Source organism: Polistes canadensis, unplaced genomic scaffold (genome assembly GCF_001313835.1).
Source record: "Polistes canadensis isolate GaletaPanama2010 unplaced genomic scaffold, ASM131383v1 scaffold_30, whole genome shotgun sequence".
NCBI classification, from domain to species: Eukaryota; Metazoa; Arthropoda; class Insecta; order Hymenoptera; family Vespidae; genus Polistes; species Polistes canadensis.
The window spans coordinates 885,085-912,460 of record NW_014569577.1 but is presented as its reverse complement, the minus strand read 5'-3'; the positions used below and the strand labels follow the sequence as shown (position 1 = coordinate 912,460).

At 34.6% G+C, this 27,376-nt stretch overlaps 3 protein-coding genes and 4 non-coding genes across 10 annotated transcripts in view; 1 reads left to right on the top strand and 6 right to left on the bottom strand.

The window, feature by feature from the left end:
- LOC106784086 (molybdenum cofactor sulfurase 1) overlaps positions 1-5,829 on the bottom strand; it is a 13,983-nt gene extending 8,154 nt beyond the window's left edge. The window contains exons 1-3 of one of the 4 annotated variants that reach the window (XM_014743215.1): positions 5,611-5,829; positions 5,424-5,539; positions 4,415-4,509 (exon numbers count right to left, since the gene is read on the bottom strand). The gene's annotated coding sequence lies outside the window, so the exon portion shown is untranslated. Of the gene's footprint in view, positions 1-4,414; positions 4,510-4,675; positions 4,696-5,423; positions 5,540-5,610 lie in introns of those variants that run through there. The other 3 variants (XM_014743213.1, XM_014743214.1, XM_014743216.1) reach the window with 3 other exon arrangements.
- Trnas-aga lies at positions 1,187-1,268 on the bottom strand. The gene has a single exon. It is a non-coding gene; the product is annotated as a tRNA-Ser (tRNA).
- On the bottom strand, positions 1,619-1,690 carry Trnaw-cca. Its single transcript has one exon. It is a non-coding gene; the product is annotated as a tRNA-Trp (tRNA).
- Trnaw-cca lies at positions 4,884-4,955 on the bottom strand. Its single transcript has one exon. It is a non-coding gene; the product is annotated as a tRNA-Trp (tRNA).
- A 433-nt stretch (positions 5,830-6,262) lies between the features above and the next one.
- Trnal-aag lies at positions 6,263-6,344 on the bottom strand. Its single transcript has one exon. It is a non-coding gene; the product is annotated as a tRNA-Leu (tRNA).
- Positions 6,345-6,888: 544 nt separating this feature from the next.
- Positions 6,889-26,409, top strand: LOC106784089 (muscle-specific protein 20-like). The gene is made up of 6 exons (XM_014743221.1): positions 6,889-6,936; positions 7,012-7,160; positions 13,770-13,851; positions 22,735-22,864; positions 25,875-25,995; positions 26,072-26,409. The coding sequence occupies exons 1-6, from the start codon at positions 6,924-6,926 to the stop codon at positions 26,261-26,263; spliced, it is 687 nt and encodes a 228-aa protein (XP_014598707.1). The 5' UTR covers positions 6,889-6,923; the 3' UTR covers positions 26,264-26,409.
- LOC106784091 (myophilin) lies at positions 8,996-11,886 on the bottom strand. The gene is made up of 4 exons (XM_014743223.1): positions 11,784-11,886; positions 9,691-9,890; positions 9,479-9,599; positions 8,996-9,386 (listed from the first exon to the last, which is right to left on the bottom strand). The coding sequence occupies exons 1-4, from the start codon at positions 11,787-11,789 to the stop codon at positions 9,204-9,206; spliced, it is 510 nt and encodes a 169-aa protein (XP_014598709.1). The 5' UTR covers positions 11,790-11,886; the 3' UTR covers positions 8,996-9,203.
- Positions 26,410-27,376: the final 967 nt, after the last annotated feature.

Here is a 27,376-nt window from a genome sequence, read left to right as displayed (position 1 = left end):
AAAAAAAAAAAAAAAAAAAAAAAAAAAAAAAAAAAAAAAAAAAAAAAATTTCGTGTAATTAGATTCCAGAAACACGCTTGCAGTATTTTCTTTCGAAGGCGAGAATGTTTCTCATTTTACTCAGTCGACTTTAAGCTTACAAATTAGTTTCTATTAGAGTTGGCCTTGATGCATAATTCATAAATCAAAAATTCTTTATTCTTTCTCACTGGTCATACATTGTTCCATATTTCTTTATTTCTTACATTTATTGTTAATTTTTTTTTTTTATAAATAAGACTATAATACTTGCATTTGATACTTCCCTTTATGCAATATGAATAAAGGTAAAGATATACAGAACATTGAAAAGGAAAATTCTGCAAACTAGTTCTCCTAACTTCTCACACCATGTACCATAAATTGCATACACCTGAATGTATTTGCAATTTGTAACACTGCACTTCTCGTAATATCTCAATCTTATCATCGTCGCTAATTTGTTGCATATTGAATTGATTAACTGTGAGATATTAATAGTAGTTTATTATAATGATTATAAAAATGATGTGTGTAGATATAATAAAGAATGAGATAGTATGTATTAGTTAGTGATGAAAATTTATATTGTAGAGATTGAAAAGAGTTATGACATTGGTTTTGGTTTCTGAAACAGTTATAAAAATCGAAAAAGAATCGAAAAAAGTGATATAACTTTTATGTACGCAACCGATTTTTCCCATATCACTTTCAATTTCAATTTTTTAGGACCGGACATATTGTATCGATTCCATATCAGTTACGGCTTTGGTATGATACAAAAATAACAGATCTAAAGGATCGACTAGAAATTGGAAATAAAAACGGACATCTATATTAGTTTAAATATTTTTTCGATATTGTTTCATTTTACATTTTTTTTCTGATAAGGAAAAAGGATATGAATCTTCGAAAAGAAATAAAAATAAAAATGTAGAATGTAGTATAAATAGAAAGTAATTTAAAACAGTATTGTGTATGTGTTTTACATAGAAAGAAAGCGAACATATAAAGAAAATAATAATATAGAAGTATTCTAAATTTTAAATTAATTCGAATATATTCAAAAATTTCAACCACAATTAATTAGATAGCTTAATTTATCTATAATCGATGTGCTTAATTGAAATAGATGAAATATTAAATTTCAAAAAAAAAATCAACATTTCGCAGTCGGTAGGACTCGAACCTACGCTCCCAGAGGGAATCTGATTTCTAGTCAGACGCCTTAACCACTCGGCCACGACTGCTTCTTGAAAATGCTTGCAAGTTAGTAATAATATTAATACACACACACATAACATACAAAAGAATTCATTTATATACAACAATAATTATTACTTTAATTATTTTTTACGAAGAAAGAAATTCATACATATTTCTATTTCTAGTCTTTTAAGATCCGGAATATTAGCAACAATTGTTCTTAAGTTAAGTTTCATAATATTTTATGCATTATTTAAATGCCAGTATTACGTGTGATGCATAGGCGTACATCGTGATATAAAAGAAAAAAAAGAAAACGCATCAATGGCATTCAATTTTCTGTAAATTATTAAATTATAAAATAAAGAAATGAAAGCAAAAAAAATATTCCAATTGACCCCGACGTGATTTGAACACGCAACCTTCTGATCTGGAGTCAGACGCGCTACCGTTGCGCCACGGAGTCTTCGATGAGAAACGTGTCTAAAGTAAGATACTTAGGATTTTATTATGATAAATAAATTTATTTATTTAATTTTACGCGTATTATACTTGATTAGATAACTTTATAATTTTATATTATCGATCTTAAAATCATGTAAAAATAATCTATTTATATATTTAATTAAATCGAAGAATTCATCGACGTATCGATCAAATATATTTAAAAAATAATATAACTTACAATCGTAGATAATGTAGAATTATAAAATGACTATTTTCAAGCAAGTAAGTGAAAGTTTCTCTTTACTCAAAAGTTACACGTATACTGATACGTTATCTAGTTTCACTTGTTTACGTATTTTCTAACTTATGTATATGCATGCATATATATATACATATAGTAGTGAAATATAATCCTTATCGGTCATCAATTTTTTTCATATGATTCTCATAAGGTTGTAGCTGATTTTGTTTTATACGCATATAATAATATACATATTTTGTTTGTCACTTTTCACATGACAGACGATCGCAACGCCAAAGTATCGTTGTCATGTGAAAGGTTATTAACGTCCGATAAAAAAGGGATAATACATATAGAATACTAAAAGAAAGGATGGGTTAGAACGTTATACCGTGGCATGTACTTGGTAACAAGCATGCGATGCGTGCTCACATCCCGCATGCGAGCATCCAAATACGCGGCACGCATGAAAGTAAAGGAGATCCTACCTCTCCCTACATTCAACGAAGTTTCGCGCGGGTTGTCTCATCGAGCCCCTCCTAATGCCAGGCTAACATCATACTAACGTTAGTCCGACCTCGACACGCTCTCTCTTATTACGAGATATTCCGTCATGCCTTGACTTTCGCCCGTGAGGAATTTTTTCAACAGGAACGCATACAGGGACCTACAATTCCGCGGCGTACAGAGAAGCAAGCGTTCTCGCGTGTCTCACGAGTCGAGTATACGCATACTTCAAAAGATATGTATACACATACGTATCATTCACGTACATATACACGTTGCGACATTCAGCTTGAAGAATATGAAAGCATTACGTGAAGGTTTCTCCCCACCGGGAATGTTCGTTAATTTTAGGGGAAAGCGTAATAACGCTCGATCGTTGGCGAAATGTGTTATATATATATATATATATTATATATCTTTCTTTTACACTAGTACTTATCGAGCTCCGTCGAAGTATATACATGAATGAGTTGTATGCGAGAACATTGACGTGACTCAAGTACGGTTTTAACTGTAAATGTGTGAGTATGCTTACAAGAGAAAGAGAGAAGAGAAGAGAGAAAGAGAGATACACGAAGTTTATTAACGTCAGTTTTGGGGAAAACGGTGTCACTGTCCCATGATCGGCTGTCTTACAGAATACTAAGCCTTCCATAGAGTTTAGTGAAAGTCTCTTAGCACTGATCACAGGCCAAGACGCTCGCATAATCCTTCACGAGTATACCTGGACCACCAATCTGCCGAATTTCTCGCTGTTTCGAAGTCAATGAACCAATAAGCCCGAGGAAAGAGATCATTGTGGACCAATAAAGTGGCGATACGTCACAGAGGTGCTTAGGGCCCGCGCGGCTCTTCCTCAAAATTATGTCTTTCCGATCCACGGCTAGCATGAACGATACGAAGCATAAACCGTGCTCGACCCTGAGCTTGCACAATTTACTAACTCGGTTTCATGATTTCCTCGTGAGTTGTCGGTTAAATTGTTGATTATGTCCATTCTACCCGCTAAATGTAGATTACGAAGGACTGTGAAAATGATCGGAGGACAGATAATATCGACCGCCATGTTTATAAAGGCGAAACGACACGAGAAACGCGACAAACTTTTTAATAATATAAGTCATGATCGTTCTTATACACGTATACGACTACGTCCATGCATTCAAGGTCTCTTTTTTTTTTTCTACGAATAAACTCTTACCTGCATTTTTTTTTATTACATTTATTTGTTGAGAATGAATAAATGACGAGCGTTGAAAATTCTTCTCAAGCGAAGGCCACGTGTGTTCTGATTTGTTTTGTCGTGTAAGTACGATTGGTCATCCCCACGATGTTCATTGGTTCATTGGAATAGCCTCGAAGGCACGATGATGACTGTTACATAATCAGGAATAGACGGACGTTCGATGATTAACAATCAGAATCATTTAGACTCAATCAGTCGGTACAGAGAAGTAGGAAAACATAAGAGCAATCGAAGTCAAGACGTAGTTGAGTCAGATAAGACGGAATATGATAATTAATTGATAAACGAGAGAGAAACGTTGGAATAATTTATTATATGATTCACGTACGAAGTTCAATCGGAAAATAACAGTCGATTTTCTCATTGCATATATAATAATAACAATGCAACATATAAATACAATCGTATCATTGTTATTCTTTTTCTTTTATATCAATTTTTCTTTTCTTTCCTTTTCTTTCAAACTTAAATAAAAATATTCTTATGAAAATATGATTATATATATAATCACACACATGTTCGAAATAAATTTTCTTCGTATGTATCATCGAATAAACGTTTTTACTCGAAATGAATTTTAGAAATTACCATAGGACAGATGACAACAGAAGCCCATAAGATGATGGACCTCTTGGAAGGTCGTACTAGCCTAGTGCCAGGAGGGGCTAAATGAGACAACCCGCGCGAATGCCGCTCAACCGTACGAGAGAGAAGAAATTTCTCCGGTCCATGATATCCTAATCTCTTACCGTTCTTATGCGGGATGTGAGCTCGATCCACACTACGTGTCACAGAAAGAAAGGTACAGCGGACTGACATCAAGGAAGAAATGTCTGCCAACAAACTACGTTTATTGTTATATACTATCATTATTATGGAAAACTAAAATATTATACGTTATCTACATGCGAATACTACAAAATTCGTGAATTTATATTCTTTTTACTTTAATAAATGAATACAAATGAAATAGCACAACATTAATAGATTAGATAATTTTGTCAACTTACAATCTTTTGCATTGCTATATTTTGTATTTTCTTGCCACTGATCTAGTTAACATTTTTTAAAAATACAACTTTCCGAATTGCTTTAATATTTTATATAATCTATCGTACGTATATGAATCAAAAAAATAGGCTCGAAAGTCGGAATTATTAAATAATGATAACGGTGTCTATATAAATATTGTTAAAATTGACAAAAAAATATATCTCTTGACCCCGACGTGATTTGAACACGCAACCTTCTGATCTGGAGTCAGACGCGCTACCGTTGCGCCACGGAGTCTAGTTATTGGGAAATCAAAGATAAGTAATCTTATCTTGAAACCTTATAATTACCTATATCTTTAAAAATATTAATTCATGTTAAATAATTTTAATATATGACCAAATTTTTAAACAGTTTATTATAAATCTTTATGATTCTTTGAAGGCCTTAATCGAAACCTTTCAAATACGATTTAGAAAATAATAATTGATTTCATTAAAAAATACGAAAATATTATTTTAATTCGTATGAAAATTATGGAGAGAGAACAAACGTATGTAGTTAAACGTGGATTGAAAGTGAGTAAATACCACGCACGCGTTTTATTCTACTACCAAAATTGAACTCGAAACACGAACGGGATCGATATCATGAATACCAATGGGGCGTGGTCCGTGGTGGCATCTTTCGAATGAAACTTGTATCAGGATAGCAAAATGCATTGGAGTCATCTTTCAGTATATTTTTTACTTTTATTACACCTACCTTTATTACGATTTCTCTTTCTTATTGTTATTCTTTTGGTAGCTAGAAGAAAATCGTCTCTACCAAATGGAATGGCGAGCCCCCGACAACAACAATCTCAACAGGATCCCATCGAACTGCAAGAGCATGAGAGAGAGGATATACATGTCCTTTCTTTATATGAAGCAAAAAAAGAAGAATATTTTACCTCGAAGAATCTCGAAATATTGCTGATCCATTTGGTCGAACTCAAATTTCATTAGCAACGAGATCGCGTTATAATATCTAATTAACTCGGCCGGTAGAAGTATATATGAATGACTAGTAAAAACGTTGAAAAAGATATATAGTAACTTTGATACGGTAGTATTCTATAGGTAAAATTCACTCGAGTAATATATATACAACTGTGTCGCGAGCGAAGCCGCCATATTTACGGCCTTAGTATCCGAGATCGTCGCTAGACGTCACACAGACGGTTCAGTCATTGCGTGCGGGCTCGCCATGTTTACGGCGTTAATATCCGAGATTGCCACTAGATGTCACACCAAATAGTCGCCGGGTGCACTCGCAGCTGCCATTTTTACGGCATTAGTATTCGAGGTCGCCGCAAGACGTCGTATAAGCGGTTCGCCAGTGCGTGGCGGGAGATTAGCTCCCTTCGAGTATGTGATCCTGTTAGGTGTGAACCACGGCGCCGCGTGCCGACGCAAGCCATTGGACCTTCAAAAGAATCGTACCCGAGCATACACTAGTGATCGCGCAAATCTCTTCAATGTTAGCCGCACGAGTAATGTCATCTTTCCTTTGTACGCATCTCTCCATCGTCCTTTCTAGAGGATAGTAAAAAAAAATAATACTGGCAGCGGTGGGATTCGAACCCACGCCTCCGAAGAGACTGGTGCCTTAAACCAGCGCCTTAGACCGCTCGGCCACGCTACCACGGGAGCGCAATTTTAAAAGTAGTATAAAAGGCAAACCAAGCTTCAAGTCCAATTGGGACATTAATATTAAATAAATATTTTATTAATTTTAAGGTAAACATTTTTTATGTTGATTGGTTTTTAAAATTTTGTCTATTGGATATTAAAAAACATATAAAAATGCCACAATGGCATTCAAATTCTCATCCAAATAGCAAAAAATAATAAGATACGTATCTATAGATAAAAATTATGATTAGATTTATATTTTTTATAACAAATCATGGCCTATATTTTATCTGTTCGAGTTTTTCTCAGATGATTTTTACTGTCAAATGTTAAAATCACTTGTAATTTTCATTCCATGTGTTTTTTCTCTTGCTAAATATTTCCTGAAATAAGTAGCAGCTGAATTCTGTAATTTTATGAAATCATAAGTATGTGAATGTATATCTTCAGTTACCGCAAAGCAAACAACACGTGGTGTTCGCGAAATCATCGTGTAATGAAATGCGATGAAAATGAAAAGCTCGTGCGTTAGTAAAATATATCTATACATATTTATATATACACACACACACACGAACGTATACGTAGTATGTCGGTGATGAGTAAGTGATCCATATATAGAAACGCTACCCACGTGCACTAATACGAACTTACACTTGTCACGAATATATACGCAGGACCGATCCCGAGCCGCACACTTTTTGTGCTTACGCTTGAGCTGAGACTTGTAAGCTGTGCTTTCTCATCAAGTTCCGTGTTTGAGGAAAATCACGAAGAAATTATCCAAGAGTTAGAGTTCATCATGCCTGGACGTCCGTTGTGGCAGGTAAGCGCCATTTGGATACGTTCCACATGGCTCGTGTAAATCATTTTTATTAAAATTGTACAAAAGTCGAAATTTTTATCTATCAGATCGGTCAATATCAATAAATTCCATAAATTCAAATGTACAAGAAATATTAGAAAGCTATAAATAAACATAGAATTATTGCCAAAGATACCTTATTGTTCATTTTTGTTTTTTTGTTTTACGTATGACAAGAAACGTCCGGGTGTTTTTCTAATCAGCTGTGATTTGACAGATGAATCGTCGTGCAGTGAACTAACGAGTAACGCGTTATTTCACTGTACGATATCGTTCGATAAATAATAACTAGAATAATATCTAGAATTGTATCTATGAGTTTTACTATAAAATATTGGTAAGCGAAAATTTATGTGATATTGGTTACGTATGTATATTGGTATATAACACTTTAAATGACGCGTTCAAATAAAAACGCAAGTCATGAAAAAATGATATATAGATGTTTTAATTGAAATCATTTGACTAATACAAAATGTTCGTATTTAAAGTTTTCATTAATAACCCACCATCTAATTTTGGACTCGTCTTTCGTCGTATTTTGTTTTTGGTCTGACGTGAGTCAGCGATTACGCACCGTGCTCTGACATATTTTGTTGCTCTTCTCGTCTTCTCCAGTATTTTACCACAGATTTATACTAAAAAGCTCAAAATACAAAACTTATTTTTCGATCAGTCAGCGTGAAAGTCAGAATTAAATTCTCATCAGAGAGTCTCGTTGTATTTTGGAAAAAAAAATGAAAAAAATAAAAAGAACAAGAAGATTCGTATATTAATATATTCAAAGTAGTCTTAAGGTTAATCCCATGGTTAAATTAATATAGGACCATGACCCGAGTCCAGCAATGGCTGACGCTTCTACGACTTCCAGAAATAACTCGAAGGTACTCTCGTGCCAAGTAAAACTTTGAATTAACTTTTACCACGTCAGAATATATTCGTTTTAGTTGAATTTCTCGAAAAATTGTGTCATTATCGTATTACGAATCTTGGATAAAAATTCACTTTTAACGAATAACAACGTTTGATCTATATCTTGAAACTTCGACGAATACTAAAAATAATCATTCGGATACATAAATGTAATTTTGAATGTACAGAAATGTATATTTCGATGATCAAATAAATTCATAAACCTACTTTTATTGTTTTTTTTTTAATCGTAATGCGACAGGCCGCATGAGTTTTTGATAATAAGCCATTTTGATTTAACATATTTAAAAAGAATTTGTAAAAAAATTCATTTTTCGTTACATCGTTTTGAAAACAAATTTCTCGAAAATTTCTTAAAAATCAATAGAAAGATATAGATCTATAAAAATATACATCTACGATACAATCGATCGGTATTTTTTAATCGTAATTACAAAGATAGAAAAAAAAGTTTGCTCATTCGTTACATAAGAAATATATATTTTATATCAATATAAACCTTATGAAAAGAGACGAAAGATATATAGGATTGGGTGGGCGTACGGATATTTTATGCCATATTTACATCGATAATTAATATTAAATAATTATCATCGTCGAATTATCGAGCAATACGTTACAAGATCCTAACTCTTTCATTTATCCTTCGAATTCAATCGTATCCTATCATTCAATGAAACATCTAAAATATTAATAAAGAAATATAAATCAAATATTCGATAATTTGTCCATAATTATTCCTTCGTGTATGCGTGTATATGTGTGTGTGTACATGTGTAATATATGTGTATATTTGTGACGTGTTAATATCGTTATATGTATTTAATTACATTTAATATGTAAAATTTAATCATTTTTTTTCATTTTGCTCCTTGTCATGTAAATGTATTTTTTTGTATGTAAAATGTTTGGCTTATTGTGTACTAGCAGAATTGTGAGATGGAATATAGACGTGTGTCAAAACATTCGGCTCTGTCTCTCTTCGTCACCCTTTCCGTCGTTGCCTTTTTTGATTGATCGATTTATAGCGAGATGTTACAATAAATAACTGTTCCGGTTTCACACATAGATCTACATATGCCGAGTGGTTCCAAATCCACCGTGACCCGCTTGGCTCGCACCCTTGTTGAATCCCATTTGTAAATTGAGTTGACCTTCGCTTGCACGCAATTGTTCTTCCGTAAACGTCCTTTTATTTTCATCCGCCATTTTTGGTCCCAAACGGGGTCCATTGTATTCCGGATGTTTTTGAGTCTGTTTAATACAAATAAAAAGAAAATAAAATGAAAAAAAAAAAGAGAAATATCGTAAAGATTACAAATTATATATTCTATTCTATTACTCACGATCCTGCCAAGTGCATAAAGACAGAGAGTCACTTGAGGAATATTACGTCTCTCAAAAAGATCTGCCGTTTGAAAGATTTCTTCCTGCGGTACACCATACTCCTTGATAGCTGCTTGGAACCTAATCGAATAATTAACATTTTTATTATCATCTTTTGTGTAACAAGAAATATTTCTTAATTGAAAGAAAACGAGAAAACAAGTTCATCAACCTTTGAACATTTTCCATAAGTTGGAAATTCGTTCCTTTAGCTTGAATCTTTTTGACGGAACCAGGTGCGAGTTTGTTGATTAATTTGCAAAGGACAACACCATCTTTGAGAATGTCTTCGTAATTTCCTGGCGGAAGTTTCTCACCGACTACGTTCTCGATCCAAGTGAGAATTTCCCCTTCTTGTTCCTTGTTGCGAGCCTAAGTGGAAAGATAGGAAAAAAGACGTATTATTTTTAAAATAAGAAAAAAAGAGAAACAAAAATCGAGCACAGCTTTTTCTTTTTCTTTTTTTTTTTTTTCTATCGCGAAGAAAGAAAGCTCCTGTTCCCTCTTCATTTTCTTCTTCTTCTTCTTCTTCTTCTATTAAAAAGCTCCAAAATTTATAAATAGAATTCGGCTCTCTCTCTTTCTCTCTCGGTTGGTATTAAATTACTCGTGAGTGTAAACCAACGTCGAAAATAAAATACGGCGGGCGTAGTTTCACGAGCTTTCTATTAATGACGATTATGCGTTTCGCCCACCTGTTCGACTTTAACGCTAAATTATATGCACCTAGGTATACGACTATTTTTTGGAACACATTCGGAGAAACATAAAATTGAAATAACAACAATATTGCTATACCAAACGATACGATTTCATAACTGGTTAATAACGCGTTGATCGATTTACTGCGTAAAATTTGACTGACGCAAGTTAAAGCCAAGCTGTTCTCACATCTGCCAACGTTAAATTAGTATTTATAGCATTAATTTGAAGTAAAACACGAATGCATGGATGTATCTACACTCACACACACACACACACACACACACACACACACATAGATATGAATATATATATGAACAACAAATAGTACATCGGTACATATAGCAGTATCCATGCTCAAAGTTCAATCGTCAGAACTTTCGTGGCAACGTTTCGCACGATCGCAAATGATTATTTTTGGAAAATGTTCTTTTCCACGAGTGGGGAGGAATGCTTTTACAAACTGTATAACAAAGATTATACAATCTGCAATTGAGATCGAAAGAAACGAATACAGTGTCTGTCGAGGTTTGCTTGATTTATCGTTTGCGTCTGGAAGGCCTGTCGATGTTATCCATCAAGTTTTGCGAATATATCGAATGCTCGACGATATTTTTATCAAAGCGTTAGGTGATCAATATTCTTTTTTATTTATCTATCTATATATATATATCTCTCTCTCTCTTTCTCATGTTTGTCTGTTTTACGGAGCTCGTCATATCGAATCCTTGTCGTTATTTTTATAAAAACTTGAGACGATAGATAATCTTTTTTATTTCTCTTCCTTTTCTCCCCATTTATCAATCTATTTTTATTTATCGATCGTATAAATTATTCAATCTATTTTACGAGAAACTAGGTAGGTAACGTTAAAGAATTATTTTAAGCATTATCGTGTCCGATGTATTATCAAAGAAAAAAAAAACGAATTGAAAGAAGCAACGTGTTATACTCTTCAAGACATCGTCACTAAGATATTTTAAGCTTCATTCTCGAATATGTTATCCGTTAGTTCAGACTTCCTTTTCACTCTAACCAGAGATTTGTTTTGTAACACGATTGACTAAATTTAAAGCCCAATTATAGTCTCTATCTCCAGCGGCAAAATTTGGCCTAAGATCAAAATGTTCGTCACTTGTGCAAGGATGCATACACAATGTCGAATTTGAGATCAAACGATGGTAACAGCAATTTTGATTCGGAACTTAATTCGATATATTATTATAGCGTTTAATCCATTTTGAAATCAATGACAAGTTACTAACATCCTTAAGGATTATTTAATCTAACAGTAAATGTGTTGATAGGGTTAAAATTATTTTGTAAATCACACGTAGGACTTGGAAGCATGCTATTTGTGTTTCAAACGGTCGTTAAAAAATTTATTTAGATGATTAGATTTATTTAAGATCGTTCGAAAAGCAAGGATCGATAAGTTTCTCAAATATTAGTTTGTCATTTAACATGCAAATTTGTTAATTCGTTGCATCCCTTATAACGTTAGGGTTATTGTCTTTCAACAGGAACGTATTTATTTACGTATATGAACGGGAGAAAACATACCGGCATTTTTCTCTCGACTTCTCTTGACCTCACGAAGAAACAACTAATTTAACGATATAGAATAACTTTTGAACGATGTTGGAGAGTAGACTAAGTCGGACGGCTGGCGTCTCGATGCTATATGGTGTCATCCCCTCCCCCTTGCCCATCCTACTGATCTTCAACGACGAGAACTTTTGGCCCAGTGCCCATTGGGCATTCCCACACCCCCACTTGTAACCAGATCTTGACATTATAGCCTTATTTACAAGACTCGTAGACACTTTGTGTGTGTTTTTTTTTTACATATCATTAATTATATATTTACAATGGTGTGCAGTAACAATCAAACGAAAATATGTAATACATGAAATAGGTACGTGATTCTAAGACTCCAAGATATAATTACTGTCATCTAAATCGAAAAATGTTTACTTTTTTCTTAATATAATAAATTATACTTCATTCAGCACACGAAAAGATTCGATTAAACGAACCGTTCGATATCGTAGTTACAATAGATTTGAAATTTAGGTTATACAAGAGGACCCTGTGATTATTTTCGTGCTCTGTTCTTATAGATATAGTTTTTCGTCTTGGATACAATTTTGACGTTTTAAAAGTTCGAGAAACTACGGGAAGATAATAATAAATAGTTCGACGTTACTGTATCTATGTGATTTTTCGATCTATTTTAAAAGTTTTTCCGTATATTCTGTAACATTTAAATAAGAGAAAGATAAATTCTTTCGTTTATTATTTGTATACATATATCCGGGTGTTATTTTTAAGATAAAACGTTTCAGAAAAACGTCATTTAAATATCAAATGTGGAAACGTTCGAACAAGTGGGAGTATTTTGCAATGAGAAAGAGAACGGTTAACTTTCGTGGATTGTCGCCAGTTGAAAATGCCGATAAGTGTAAGCGTCGTAATTTCTGGATTCTGGCCACTTCGAAGGGTGATGCCACCGCCGAGATTAGATTTCATCAATCAGCAAGCTATTTCCAAGTTTATCGTAGCAAATCCCTGTTTACGTAGTTACACCGACACCTGGAACGATTGTGCTACTATTCCATTTAAATTTATTCAATCTAACGTAGTCTCGGATGTATTTTAACGACGACGTCATCTTTTTGTTCTACGTTTGTCAAATTTGTATTTCTATCATTGATCATTTCACATATAAAATATTAACCACGCCAATATCCAAATACTTTTGATAGTAAAATTTCAACATAAATTCAGTAAACAGAATCAAACGTTCTATCCTGTGTACATTTTATATAATACGACTTGTCATTAGAAAAAGTAATGATTATTATTATTTTAATATTTAATCAATATAATTTTTTCTCTTTTTTTGCTAGAAACGATTAGTATGTTTTTTGCCATCGTTTCCTGTGATGTTAACTTAGTTTTATTTCTCGCCACAACGCGGCGTCGCGTAACGAAATTTCTCACAAGTGGAAATGCTATATAACAGTATAAGTACCTAACACGGCGGTCGTATCGCCAGCTTTGCGCAGCGGCGATATCGTAACCAATGAGGTTCTGCCGAGGTGCGATTATTGCTAGTTGAAAACTTTTACCAATMCCCCGCCATGACGATGTGAAATACCATCGGCTACGGCAATTTTTGAAAGTTTCTACGGAAACTGATAATTTATTATAAACAAAATTAATACTAAACAATTATGATTGCATCTAGAATTTGGGAGTGAAATTCACAATAGCGTGCTTATGAGATTATTAATTACTCGGCGAATTATCTCACATGACCTACACTTATTACACATTCGATAATAAAGTAACATATTATCAAATAAATATCTTAATACCCATAAAATGCAATGTTTTGATAATGATGTCGTAGAAGATTTTTAATGAATAGGTTCGCTTCCTCTCAGCCTTACTAGATTCATTAAAATTGTGACATTGCAAAAATAAATTGAATTAAATGAATTATTAATAAAATTTAATGCCAAACATTTTGATATTTATCAGGTTGCCGGAAAAAGAGAGGCCAGCCAAGAAGCTGAAGCTCAACAATGGATAGAAACGATCGTAGGAGAAAGATTTCCTCCAGGTAAATTTATGATTTAATAAAATTGCAAGTATAGCTAACAAAATAAGAATAAGTTTGAAAACATTATTCCCACGTATTACCCAAGATCTTTTAAACAACGTGTGGGGTAAGTTGGTATCGATTTACTACTCGGCTTGAACTTATCAGGGTTTACACCCCCTCAACGGATTGAGACTAACCTAATATGTTGTCCTGTTATATGGAGGCGACTTAGAACCGCAAGTTCTTTTATAATTTATACTAAAAATCAGAACTAAAGTTATCTTCAAATAAAAATTAAACGAGTAAAAGAATGAATAAACGAAATTGTTACAAACTTTTTTCTCTATAATAAAATAATATAATTTATATTATATTAATCATCTCTAAGAATCCATTCAATTTTTTTCCTATACATATATATAACAAAGTATTATTTTGCAATATGATGTTTGACTATTTGGTTCACGTTTATGCAATTAAACTTAATACTCGAGAAGTAACTATCTACGATCATGTAATCCTATTACTTGGAGGTGGAAAGCTTCGAAAAAGCGTTTTGATGTGGTCACCCCCATTGCTTTCTCACGTGAATGTACGAACGTACGAGGGTTGACGACGAACTGCCACTGGAATCATATGATAGCCGGGTAGAAATTGTCAGGTACGTGACGTAGCAAAGGACAAACTCGTTCGAAAGGTTAGAATATTTCTACAATAAGCTTGAAATTTTCTTACATATGATTTACGTTAAAAATATATTTAAAATATTTCAAATTTATTTATAATCCATAAGAATCAATATAAACAATTAAAATTTTCATAGATTTCGTGATGATCGACTTAACGTAATATAGATAAATATTGTTAAACGTAAAGAAATTCACTTGAACCTAGAAAAAATTCATTCAAGGCTGATCGATATTTTAGGGGTAGTAGTAATACCACCTTTTATTTTATGTTACCCCAGCAGAACGCGCGCTTTGTTACGTCACTACGAGCCACCCTATCGAATCCGGTTAAGAACGCACCCCTATGATTAACATGCTACCCTGCTGCAACAAACACGCAGGGCGTCGATGCAATTGCAAGCCAATGATTTTTCTGTGTGCTGAAAAGCGAGAGACGACGAGTTTTCTACCCTTTTATATTAACTAGTTAACCCTTAGTTAGTTATATTATTTTTTTTAAATAAATCGATTCACGATTATATCACAAATTTTGTTTTATCATACATCTGTTATTATTGATCATAGAAAGGTGTTGCTATCAATTAATTTAATAAAGAAATTATATAGAACAATTAGTTCATTTTCTATCATCTGTCTTAGCAATACGAGGGTATCGCATTGATAAAATATGGTAGCACAATAAGCCTCTACCTTTGACTGTCATCCTGGTGGTACGGAAGTCTCAGTGGAGGTGGCCAGACGATGAAACCACCCCCACCGAGAATATTTAGTATAATCCCCACTATGAACCTTCCGTGCCTATGACCGTCTAGCTAGGTGGGGTTTCTCTCTCCCAGTCGATAGAAAAGCTCTCGCGACGAAGTACCAGCCTGATGCTCGTGGAACCAGTTTGCACCTGTCGAGAACGAGAAGAACATTACCTGTCCTTTCTTCTCTTAGAAATAAAAATGATCGATAATTCGCACGAAGAAAATTCATTTTATGTTTCTAAACACATCATCGTTCTTTCCAATTTCTCAATATCGATTCGTTCTATATTTCATAGAATTTTCCGAAGAACCCATATCTCAGAATTAAATGTTTATCAAGAAAATTTTTTAACGACTAATTTATAAAAATAAAAAGAGAATCATTGAAATATACAAAATTTCTTTGTGTAAAAACACGATATTCGTTTGTTTAAACAATCTTAAACGATTTAATTGAACGCGTATATACGTACACCATCAACGAACGAGAACATCCAGAACTCGTTTGAGTCCATACTGCTTCTGATGGCCTGGTGCCACGACTAGAATTTATCTTAGACGCGTTTATCTAGGACGGATCTAGGTAGAAAAGACTCGACTGCTGTGAGTAGAATCGATTTCACGCTTTTCAGTTTACCATATCTCGTACCTACAATCTCCCTCCGTTCTCGTCTGCTAGCCGGATAGTCCAAGCTTTTGATGTTATTGACTCGTTTAAAATTAAACTCTCGATTGGTGTGATATGATTATATTTCTGCATATTCCTCCTATATTTTTCTATTTCTATTCAATAAACATCCAACAACGGGTCGTCGTCTACGATCAAATGCGAACGAACTACCGGAATTCTGTAACGTGCACCGTTTGTTCAAAAAGTTTCGAGACTGGATTAATAAAAAATAAAGTAAACTAAAGATGACGTTTTAAAAAAGTCAAATCGGATGAATACGGAGGGTGGTTGAGAAATTTCGTTAGAAACTACAAATGCAATTGCAACCGTGTGATTGGACGCATTGTCTTGCAGCAAAAAGAAATCCCTTGCTTCCCTTTCGTGACACAACAACAACAACGTTGACACACTATGGACACTGCCTGATCACAACTGACTGGTCAAATGCACATTTGTTGTTAATATTTGTTAGTTACTGTGCTGACGTAACTTGTACGCCAAGAAATAAAATAAGTCTAGGAAATTTGTCGACGTATGGTGTAGTAAACAAGGATTTAACATCGTGATTCTAACGTTTCCGGATGATAGCCTGGTCATGGAAACTCGCCTGGTACGCTGGACGCGATCGTTTTTTCCTATCAACAACAAACACACGAACGGACAATCTGGAATTCAAAGTTCTCGGAAATATTTTCTATCCAGTTTAGTCCCAAAATTTTACAACGAAGGATTAATTATTATCATCATTGTATACTTTTATGATCAATTTTAAATTTCAACGTGAACGCTGAAAAATATTTCTAGAAATCTATGAAAGATGCGAGTACTTTTATCGTTCGATAGAAAAATCAAGTAACTATTATTCGTTCAATTTGTGACACGAAAGAAAGATCGTTGAAACGTCTTAAGAGGAAAAAAAGGAGATCAAAAGTAAAACCTATGACGAGAATTATCGATTTACCGTCACGGATTCATCATGTTACGTCGTAGGGACGCCAGTGTATCAGGACTGCATAGGAGGCCTTGGATAGCCTAGTTGGAAATGGCACATAGTGTCTCCTTCTTTCGTTTCACTTCGAGTGAAACTTCGAATTTGCCCTTTCACGAGTTATATATCTCTTTCTCTTTCCCTCTCTCTCTCTCTCTCTCTCTCTCTCTGTTTCGTCTACTAGTTGTCTTTGGTGTCGTAGAAACGGGGACGATCCGCGATCTAAACTAAAACAGTGAATACGATGAAAAGAGAGCTTTTAACCAGACTAAAACGTCAGTCATCTGTCCGTCACGGCGGCGCAAGGCGTTTAGGTGCACCAGGGCATCAGCAGTCGTTTGAGGGATTTATAGGGTGTCCCGCCAACGTTTTGATGTCGACAAATCGATTGCTGTGCTTGACTGTGTCCCCTAATGACGATTTCACTTTCTCACGCTTAAACTCTTATACCATGAAAAGAGAATTTCATGTTCACTCAGAGCGTTAGTTGATGCTTTGGCTTTGACGCATGACGTCACAAAACCTCCCAACTACTAGGATAGCAAAGCAGTGCAGTGACTATTTGTCAAGGCCGCTATCCATCGGTCATTTCCTGATCAACTATTCACTCCGATTCGGTATAAAGTCGAAATCAACGAAAATCAAACGTCTTTCGAACTGCGAAATCTGAACTGCGACTACTGATGTCAGTAGTCCGTCAAAGGGCCATCAATGACGTCACTTGGAGGTAAGCCTACCAGGGTTACAGCCCCGAAGCAAATTTACGACCACGTTCAACAAGTGTTTTCTCTTCCCTCCTAACCAATGCCACATGCGTGCGAGGTAACACGAGGCGTCATACCATTTTCTTTACGAATTTTTTCTCTCTTTATTTAAGTACTTATTAAAATGATGATGATGATGATGATGATTCATTTAGATAATAGAATAAATTGGGATGTTAATCGTTTTGAAATTAATTATCGATAGGACGAAATATTTTATCGTGAAAAAAAATATTACTTATTACCGCTTCATCTTATGTATCAGAGAGAGTTTGCTCCTCTGCAGCAAATACCTGTTGCTGGAGGTTGTAAATTCAGTCACAGGATGTTGTCCTGATGAAAACCGTGTTTTTGACGTCTTTATGACGGGTACCTGACGTTTAATCGATACGGTTACTCCAGACGCAAGCGCCGTGCTGCTATTATACGAATTCCTTTCACCAATGTTCTCTAACTTGAGAACAAATAATATTATCTAATCGCAAATTATATAAAAATCTATTAAAATTATAATAATAATAATAGAAAAAAAACATTTTACATTTTTAAGAACTAAATTTATATAATAAAAACTCTCTCGATGCATAATCTATTATAATTGTTAATTTATTTTTACGAGAAACTGACTCATGTGCATTAGAAACGATCGAAGACAATTAAACTCATACGTTAATGTAAATCTGAAAATGCACGATTTCTAAAATGTTATTCTCTTAATTCATTAATGGCATTTGTTGAGTTATAAAAGAGAATGATCGTGATAAATATTCGAGAAAGTTAAAAGATTCAATATTATATAAAAAGTTATAATAATGAAAATTAATTAATTGACGAAATTCTCTTTATATCTTTTTCAATTATTTCTCTCTTTTCCTTTATTGAAGAATTCGTTTCTCAAAGTAGTTCGAACGTGACGACGGTGACGTGTCAACGTAACAGGATAGTATCCCTAGTAGAAATAATTCTGATTTTCCAATACATATTGTATGGTTCATATCTTTTTTTCGTTATTATTTTTTGTTTGTTTTGTAACCAACGCGTATACGATCTCTACATATATGGATTTTTATATGCATACCTACGTATACATGAATAAATACGAATACCTCGCGAAGAAGCGCAACATCTGAAAAATATCAGGCCAACATCAGTATGATCCTTCTCCTGGATGAAAAGAAAGACGTTTTTGTTAAAGATTCTTCTCACAGCTAAAGTATATTGTTCAATGTGACGTTCTCTAAAGGAATATCGATTTTCTGTCACCTTCTCACCTTTACGACATCTCACGGTGTTTCAACAATACCAGGAATGTATCAGCTTCACGAGTATCACGATGCTTGTTTACTACGTCCCTTCCTATCGTTATATTTGTTGCATAGAGAAAGAGAGAGAAAGTGAAATAGAAAATCTGGAATGCTGGTCGCCGGGTCTCGATGTTTCCTGGATATCGTGAGAAACGTATACCCGTTCTTTTTCACTGCACCGTTCTAATTATACAATATTTTCTTATTTCTTGCTTTACTATACTTATTCAAGCTTTGCGATTAGATTATAATCATTTGTAAATTGCATATGCATAGAAATATATATTTCATCTTATCGAAGAGAACAAATTTAGGGTAATTAATACTAATAATAACAATGTATTGTAATATTGAAAATCAAATTAAGATAGGTGTCTATATTTTTTGTTTTTTATCGTATACGTTGGTTGATTGATATTTTAAACTTAACATAAATTATCGAAAGTTTATAATATGTATTTTACCATTTGATAAATGTTTGTTAAAATAAGAGTATTATTTTCCCTTAAGAAGAGAATTGTGAAATACACAGCGAATGAAAAATATTTCCTGATATTCTATTCGCCTGGTAAGCGACTTAAACACCTCTCGAAACTGCAACGAATTCTTTCATGAGTCTGAGTACTAACGATTACCTCATGAGTGCCTGGCACGTGAGGAGATCGGGGGGAGTCCCCAGGGATAGGAATGTATTCTGAAAAAGTAGAAGAAACAAGATAAGAAAGAGGAACGTTGGAATAAGAAACGAAGGAGAAGATGTAAGAATAAAGGAGGTGTGAGTGAGGGCAAAACAGAGGAAGAAAGAGAATGTTTATACACACTTTAAACGTAATACCTACAATCCTGGTACCAATCCGGCATTTTACACTCGAAGGCGAAACCCATCGTCGTCGTCATCGTCATCTTTTTCCTCTTTGTCAAGCGACTTTCCTTTTCATCGTAATAACTTACAATTTGATTTGATAACAATTGAAAACTTATTAAATAAAATCAATATTTGAAATCAATGATTTATCTCTAAATGATTATCCGAAGAATAAAATCTATCATAAATTAATTGTTAATGAAAATTGGTCGGAAAAAGAAAATATTGAAAACATCTTGAATATTTTCTCGAAAATAACAAAAATAAACAATTAGATATAATAAGTAAAAGAATCACAAGATTATTCGAAGACTATCGGCTGTCGATCGCTCGTCAATCCAGAACTCAGGTTTGCGACCAGTTTTATATTAGGCGAGCAGATTTTAGGGTAGGCATTTTACCCGGACCACTCCAAGGCAGAACCACGTGACGTATCGTCCTTGCAGGATCAGGATGGTAGTTCATCGAAAAGCTGGCATGCGTGTTACTCCATCCGAAAAGTTTATCGTTGCTTGGAATCGCAACCAGTGCTTGATGTTTCTTTCCATTTTTCTCATTAACTTTTTCTCTCTCATTATTTCTCTCTTTCTTTCTTTCTTTCTTTTAATCTTGTCAATAAAATAAAACGATCTTCATTCTTTTCCCATAGGATTTTTACGATTCAAAGGACTTATGCTTCTCTTATAAAGGTGAACTTCTAATTCTTATTTATAATAATGAGTATGCACGATTGAAACGAACAGATACTCGAACCTAAGTATGTTTTCTTAGTAACTCTCTAACTTTCATATTCATAGACGCTGCATATATTTCCATCCCCATTATATGCGGTAACGGTATGCAAAACGCGGAGCAGTAGGAAACATGCAATATGCATTTGTATGCGTCCCTGATTCCTCAGATCGTCTATCCTACAGTCATCCTGTTCACGCGTAAACATGGAATTTTCTTCTTCCCTCTTTCATTCTTCTCTTTTAATTCTCTATACCATTGAATAAACCCTAAACCAAGATACAATCGTTTGAAGACGCGTTTTGTATGAGAGTAAAAAGATGATAGAATATATTTCTGTAAGCTTTACTCGTACTTCTGACAACCTAGATTTTGAATTTAACGATTGACATGAAATAATCTGTGCAATGATTAACAATTTTGAACGAAAGAAAATAATTATTTCAAAGAACGTTATACAAATTATTTCGAAATTTTATTGAATTCTATTCACATTTTGCGTGTATAACAATATAATATTTAATATTTATTTATATAATAATCATATACATATATATTTCAATTGATTTTTATTACTTTCTTCCCTCAGAGATACGACTATATGTTTCGAGAAAATGTGAAACACGATTGGTAAGAATATTTAAAAGAGAGGGGGTTGGATTATGGACGTTATCGATCCATTTTGTCGCTTCTCTTTCACGTCCGATTGGAAGATGAGAAACGCGCGCAGGAAAATAAAATAAAAAAGAACGAGTACGTTGGAGGGGATGTCCCTTCCTGTGTTTTCGATAAAGTTGCGCGAGTTTAGTGGTAGGACAGATGGCGTTGTTGTCGTCGATAGGTTCGATACATCAATGGCGGCTTGTACAGTGGAGGGAAAATCGAAAGGAAAAAAGAAGAAAAAGAATAAAGAAAAAGGGATATAAAAAAGTAGGGGGAGAAAACGAATGAAAAAGGCAAACAAAAAGAAACACATGTATATCTATTTATATACGTGTATATATATATATATATATAACATATATATACATACATAGGAATAATATATAGAAAAGAACTCCTGAAGGTAGCTAAATCCCTGGCAATTCGAGATGCGGCGCGTCTTTCGAATGGCGACTAAAATGTCTCCTTTCTTGTAGATAATTTTACTTTCGTAAATGAGAGAAAGAAGAATAAGGATAAGGTTATTCGCGAAGACGTCAAGCAAAGAAGAAAAAGAAAAAGAAGTAAAAGAATAATAATAATAATAAAATGTAGAAGTAGAGAGAAGGGAAGGAGAAAAAAAAAGAAGATAGAGAGAAATAGGAGGAGAAACGGGATGATGACTCCGAGGACGACGCGTTTGTCTACTCTCGATAAAATAAAACTCCATAAAATGAAACGAAAGAAAGGAAGGAATAAAGGAAGAGGGTAGGAAAAAAATGAAAGGAACGACGGAGGGAAGGTGGAGGTTGTTTGATGGAAGACGGAGGCGGCGATTTTCTCGATCCTTCGACAAGCTAGCAAAAAATGCCATGCCCCCTTGGCTCACCTCTTGGCATAATGGGACACCATGAGAGAGCGTTGGTCGTATTTACTTTCTTTCCTTGCGTTCCTCTTCCTATTCTTTTTATTTACCTTCGTTTTGTTTTATTATTAAATTTGTCTCGTCTCTACGCCGCATGTGGCGTAGAAACGAGAGAGAGAGAATTAAAAGAAGAAAAACAGATCAAAAAGATGGGTCTGCGCAAACGAGAAAGAGAGAGAACTCACTCTTGTTACGCTCCTCCCACGTTGAACCTTTTCGCTCGTTGTTCAATGCTAGAGAGTGCAATAACCGAGTACGGTTATGCGTCTGCGCGTTTAAAAATCAACAACACGATTCGTTCTGCGTTTTCGGAAAGGCGGGAACGACTTATTCTGTGTTCCTGATGCAAACTCGCTCCTTCGCATTCTTTTCCTTGTCGAAATTGCTTTCTCTCTCTTTCTCTCTGTTTATCTCTCATTCTTTGTTTCTTTCAGTTCTTATACTGTAATATTCTCTCTCTTTCATCAGACTATTATCAAATGAATTAATAACTTTATCGTATAACAATTTATTACATGTTATGCATCTCCGTAACGTAAAAAGAATTAACTGAAATGTTTTTTTTCTTTTTAGGAATCAATTACGAAGATGCTTTGAGAGACGGTGTATTACTATGCAAGCTCATGAACAAATTGCAGCCTGGTATCATAACGAAGATTAACACTTCCGGTGGGGATTACAAAATGATGGATAATCTTAATCAGTAAGTATTTAATAAAAAGAAATAAGACACAAAAAAACAGATAGATTTATCGTTGAATTCATTCAGTCAGTCATGATTGTAAGAACTTGCGATACAGGTATCACGATATCTCTCACTTTCACTTGATCGTAGAATGACGTTTGCTCTTGTTCGTTCATACTCTCCTCCTTATCATTCGACTTTACGCAATCGACAGTGTTTTGCGTTTCGACCGTGCGGCATATCGATGAGACTAGTCCGATTAACGAGGATCACATACGTCGATATCGAACCCTACAACTCGCGATTGTTGAATTATCGAATCGTTCTCTGTGTTATTCGAGAGAAAAACTCGAGAACTCGACGACGACGACGATAACGATGATGGTGGTAAATGGGCGCGCATGTTGCAATATTCTCAAGGTTCCTTTTTCTATCTCAATTTTCTGTATCCCTGATAAATAAGTACCGAAGATGTCCGAGGTCGGGACCGTCGTTGTTTTCTGTCCTTCGATATATCCGATCGAATCGATTCGAGTAGTAGTACGTGCTGCTAAATATCGAAAGCAACCTAAAGTCGAGACTCTCGATCCATCTCTTCTACTCTCTCTCTCTCTCTCTATCAGCGAACGTTCTCGTTGCACCTCGATGCACTCCGATGCGTGCGCGCCCTCCTTTCCGAGGGCGCCAACAATACAAATGATCAACAAAAATTTCACGCTAAATTACTCCCCTCTTATTCTAAATCAATATTTTATTTTTATTTTATCTTAACTCATATATATATATATATATATACATATGATTCAAATTTTTTGTTTTCCTAAACAACACAATAATACATATATAATGTGAAAGTGAATTCGAATGACTTTCACTTCCCAATAATTTACATACTATTAAATTTTTGTATCATTCGTAAGTCGTCTTAAAAAAAAAAATGTATTTTTTTCATAAGAACTCTTCTAAACAACACAATTTCTAATCTTACATCCTGAATATGAGTATTGGCATGGAATGCCTACAGTGATTGCTACCATCCTGATGAACTATTCGAACGTGAAGAGGTAACACGATATTTCAAAGAGAAGCGCACTTTAACACACAGTTAGAATGATTTTGATCGGGTGATTGGTCTCATCGATTGGAAATTTTATTATAATTTAACATGAATTTTTTAATTTCTTCTTTTCATTTCGAGTCTTGTCTTCTCGTGTGCGAATGAATTACTTTTTCCTGATTAAAAAAAAAAAAGGGAAGGAATAAATAAATAATGAAAAAAAAAAGAAAAACGTGAAAAGAAAATCTAACATAAAAACAAATGAAAAATTCGGCGTGTAAGTTTATATAAAAGGTGCAAAAAGGTTTTTTCTCCTCCTGAATAAGAAACGTATCGTCTTTCTTACGCGCGGTCCTTGCGCGTTTGTGAGTCAGCGCGCGCAACGCTGTTCTTATTCGTCATTCAGCGCGTTTTCGTTGCCGAGTGAGCGCTTTTGTGAGATGGTGGGGCGAACGATGCGCAGCGCGGCCACTCCGCGTTACTCCCTTTTTACGCGGCTAACATGTACGTACAAAAGTTCATTACGTTCTCTAAAACTCATTGTCAGTCAAGTCAGCTAAAATAACGCTGTTTCATTTCATAGATACATTTACTTCCACGTTTTTCTGATAACCCATTACACCGAGGGCTTTTGAACACTGGCCTGCCTCACATTTCTCGTGTTCTTCTTCTTCGTTCCTTCTATGGAAATGTACACGAAACAAACATGGCCGACAGCGTCGAGGCGTATTTTTTTGTCATCTTCAACGAAACTTTTCCTTTTTCGTTATCTAATAACGATATAAGACTCTTTTATTTTTTTATGGATATGTTTTATATAAAGAGACGTTTTTTTTTATGGAATACAAGATTTTATGATTATGATCATAAATTGATTTACATTGTATTATAAATGCACGTGATCATTAATTGATTGATAATGTCGAATTCTTTTTTAATTATATGTTTCATCATTCATATATATATCTATTCTACTTCTCTACGTATATTAGAAAGGATAAAATGTGCCTGCGTGTCGTTTTCTATTTATCGCCGCCATTTCTTATTTTATTTCCCTTCTATGCTAAATATTTAACGCAAACGTTCAATGAATTCTCGGCATTCTGTAAGAGAAGTTTTTATTTTAATAATAATAATAATATATATTATCTAACAATATGTAATATAATTATTGAAATTTCTATCTTTTTACGAATCATCGCTTATTAATTAATTAAACTTACATCGAGAAGAAATAAATGTCAATAAAAATGTTGTGCGATGATCGGATGATGACCAGAGTCCCACATCTGATCTGTTTTTCGGTGCTCATACGCGACTGTCGCGTGGCATCATAGGAATTTATGTTGGCAAGAGGTAATAAGAGTTCGATTTAGCGTTTCCAACGGACTCGCGCGTTAATGGGGGAAACGAACGATGAACAATTTCTATGAATTATGTTAGCCTGTTCTAATAGGACGCGTGGCGCGCCGTTCTTGCGGCACGAAAATACGCGAAGACGTTACGTTGTCGTTTGCATTTGTAATTAAACGTCCTATCGTGGCTTCCTCGTATGCTGGACGACGACGATAACGACGACGACGACGACGACGATTCCTCTTTGACAGAAAACCGATGCAACCACGTCTCGACGATGTCTTCTTGTCGCTCAGAGACAATAGAAACGCGTCACCGAGTTAAACCATCGTACAGGCTAGCATCCATAGAAAGGAGTTTGCTCGTGTCGATCTCTCGTGTTCACCTTTCCCTTTCAGTTTCGCGCTTTCGAGGAGCTTTCTTTTACCTATCATTCTTCGTTTCTAATCATGACTACTCTCTCTCTCCAACCACGTTTTTTACTTTTCACTTTCCTCTTCTTCGATACGAGTTATTAATAGGATTGAATGATTAATGAATACGTTGTCTTTTGTACGTATTATCATTATGAACATTCGTTTATACTTTTAATTCAATGAAAAATATTTCATTTAGGTTTCAGAAAGCCTGCACAAAATATGGCGTTCCCGACGTCGATCTTTTTCAAGCGGTTGATCTTATGGAACGAAAGAATATCGCTCAAGTTACTAATACCATCTTCGCTATTGGACGCACTGTAATTAGATTTTAATTATATATCATTTATTAGATCTATCGGATAATATTTTGAATTGTTTTACTACGGTTCACAGACTTATAAGCATCCCGAATGGCGTGGCCCTTGGTTAGGACCAAAACCAGCGGAAGAAAACAAACGATCGTTCACGGAAGAACAATTGAGAGCCGGGGAAACGTTAATTGGTTTACAAGCGGGTACAAATAAGGGTGCAACACAAGCTGGTCAAAACTTTGGTGCTACGAGAAAAATTCTTCTTGGAAAATAAATTTATTTTCTCAATGTGTGTGTTAATTTATAACGAAAAAGATCGAATGAAAATAAAAATGTAGATAAATTAAGATAGTTTATATATTATAATACGAGAAAATGATTATGATTAACAAAAATAAATATATTTTGTAACCTTAATAATGTATTTGCAATAAAATCGAAGATCTTCCGTGACCGACAAGATGGCCGGCCGGCCGGCCAGCAACGTGCCGAGCATTAATATAGTGGCGGTTCATTGTATACGAAGAAACGATATACTTATGAAGATAGAAATATACAAACACGAGACTCTTGCTCGTAGAATGTTACAAACACGATATCGGAGTACACGAAGCAGTACATATAAGAGAGAATAGTCGTGTGTTGGATGCTAGCTCGCATACGGCACGTATCTATCGTACATATATAGAATACTTACAGGTAAACTACGTTCGTAGATACGTCGAAGTGGTATGTCAGTGACGATGACATGAGTGGGCGTGACGTGTACGTACACGCATTACACGCATTCCTCGAGCAGTTTCTACATCGTGAGACTCCCCGAAGAACAGGCGAGCATCCGAAGATGGTGTAAGCTTCTCGAGATTACGATTCACATGCTTACCTTGTTTGTGAACATGTCCGAAGTCCTATGTTACTACTACTCGTACTCAAACACATATTCATTAGTTTCGTGATAAATGAAACCTACTACACAGAGGAATATAAATGTAATTAACAAAATATATAAAAACGATCGAATATATTTCTATTTTATATCAGTTATTTAAATCTCTCTCTCTCTCTCTCTCTCGATAGGTAAACGAATAATATTCCTAAATTTAATTATATTAAAATTGATTTCTATTCGATGATGTGTTAATTACAACGAATATATATTTTCGTATTATTTCAATGCGGCTAATTATCTTGTTTTGTTGTTGAATCAGCTAGAACAGAGGTTGAAACATCGAATAAAAATACAATCGCAAAAAAAGGATGATGTTAGCGTGAGAGAGGAAACGGAATACTATCGAACGTGGGGCAGGCCAGTTCTCGGGGACCCCCTGGTAAAGGATACCAGAAAATGTAGGGAGGAATAATCTCATATTGATACCGCAAACGTATC

Bases quoted from the DNA above. Each gene is read 5' to 3' on its own strand.
- LOC106784089 (XM_014743221.1), top strand. The intron at 22,865-25,874 runs GTAAGTATTTAA...TATTTCATTTAG, and splicing joins ATGATGGATAATCTTAATCA to GTTTCAGAAAGCCTGCACAA. The intron at 25,996-26,071 runs GTAATTAGATTT...TACGGTTCACAG, and splicing joins TCTTCGCTATTGGACGCACT to ACTTATAAGCATCCCGAATG.
- LOC106784091 (XM_014743223.1), bottom strand. The intron at 9,600-9,690 runs GTTGATGAACTT...TTATTCGATTAG, and splicing joins CTTATGGAAAATGTTCAAAG to GTTCCAAGCAGCTATCAAGG. The intron at 9,387-9,478 runs GTGAGTAATAGA...TGTATTAAACAG, and splicing joins TTTATGCACTTGGCAGGATC to ACTCAAAAACATCCGGAATA.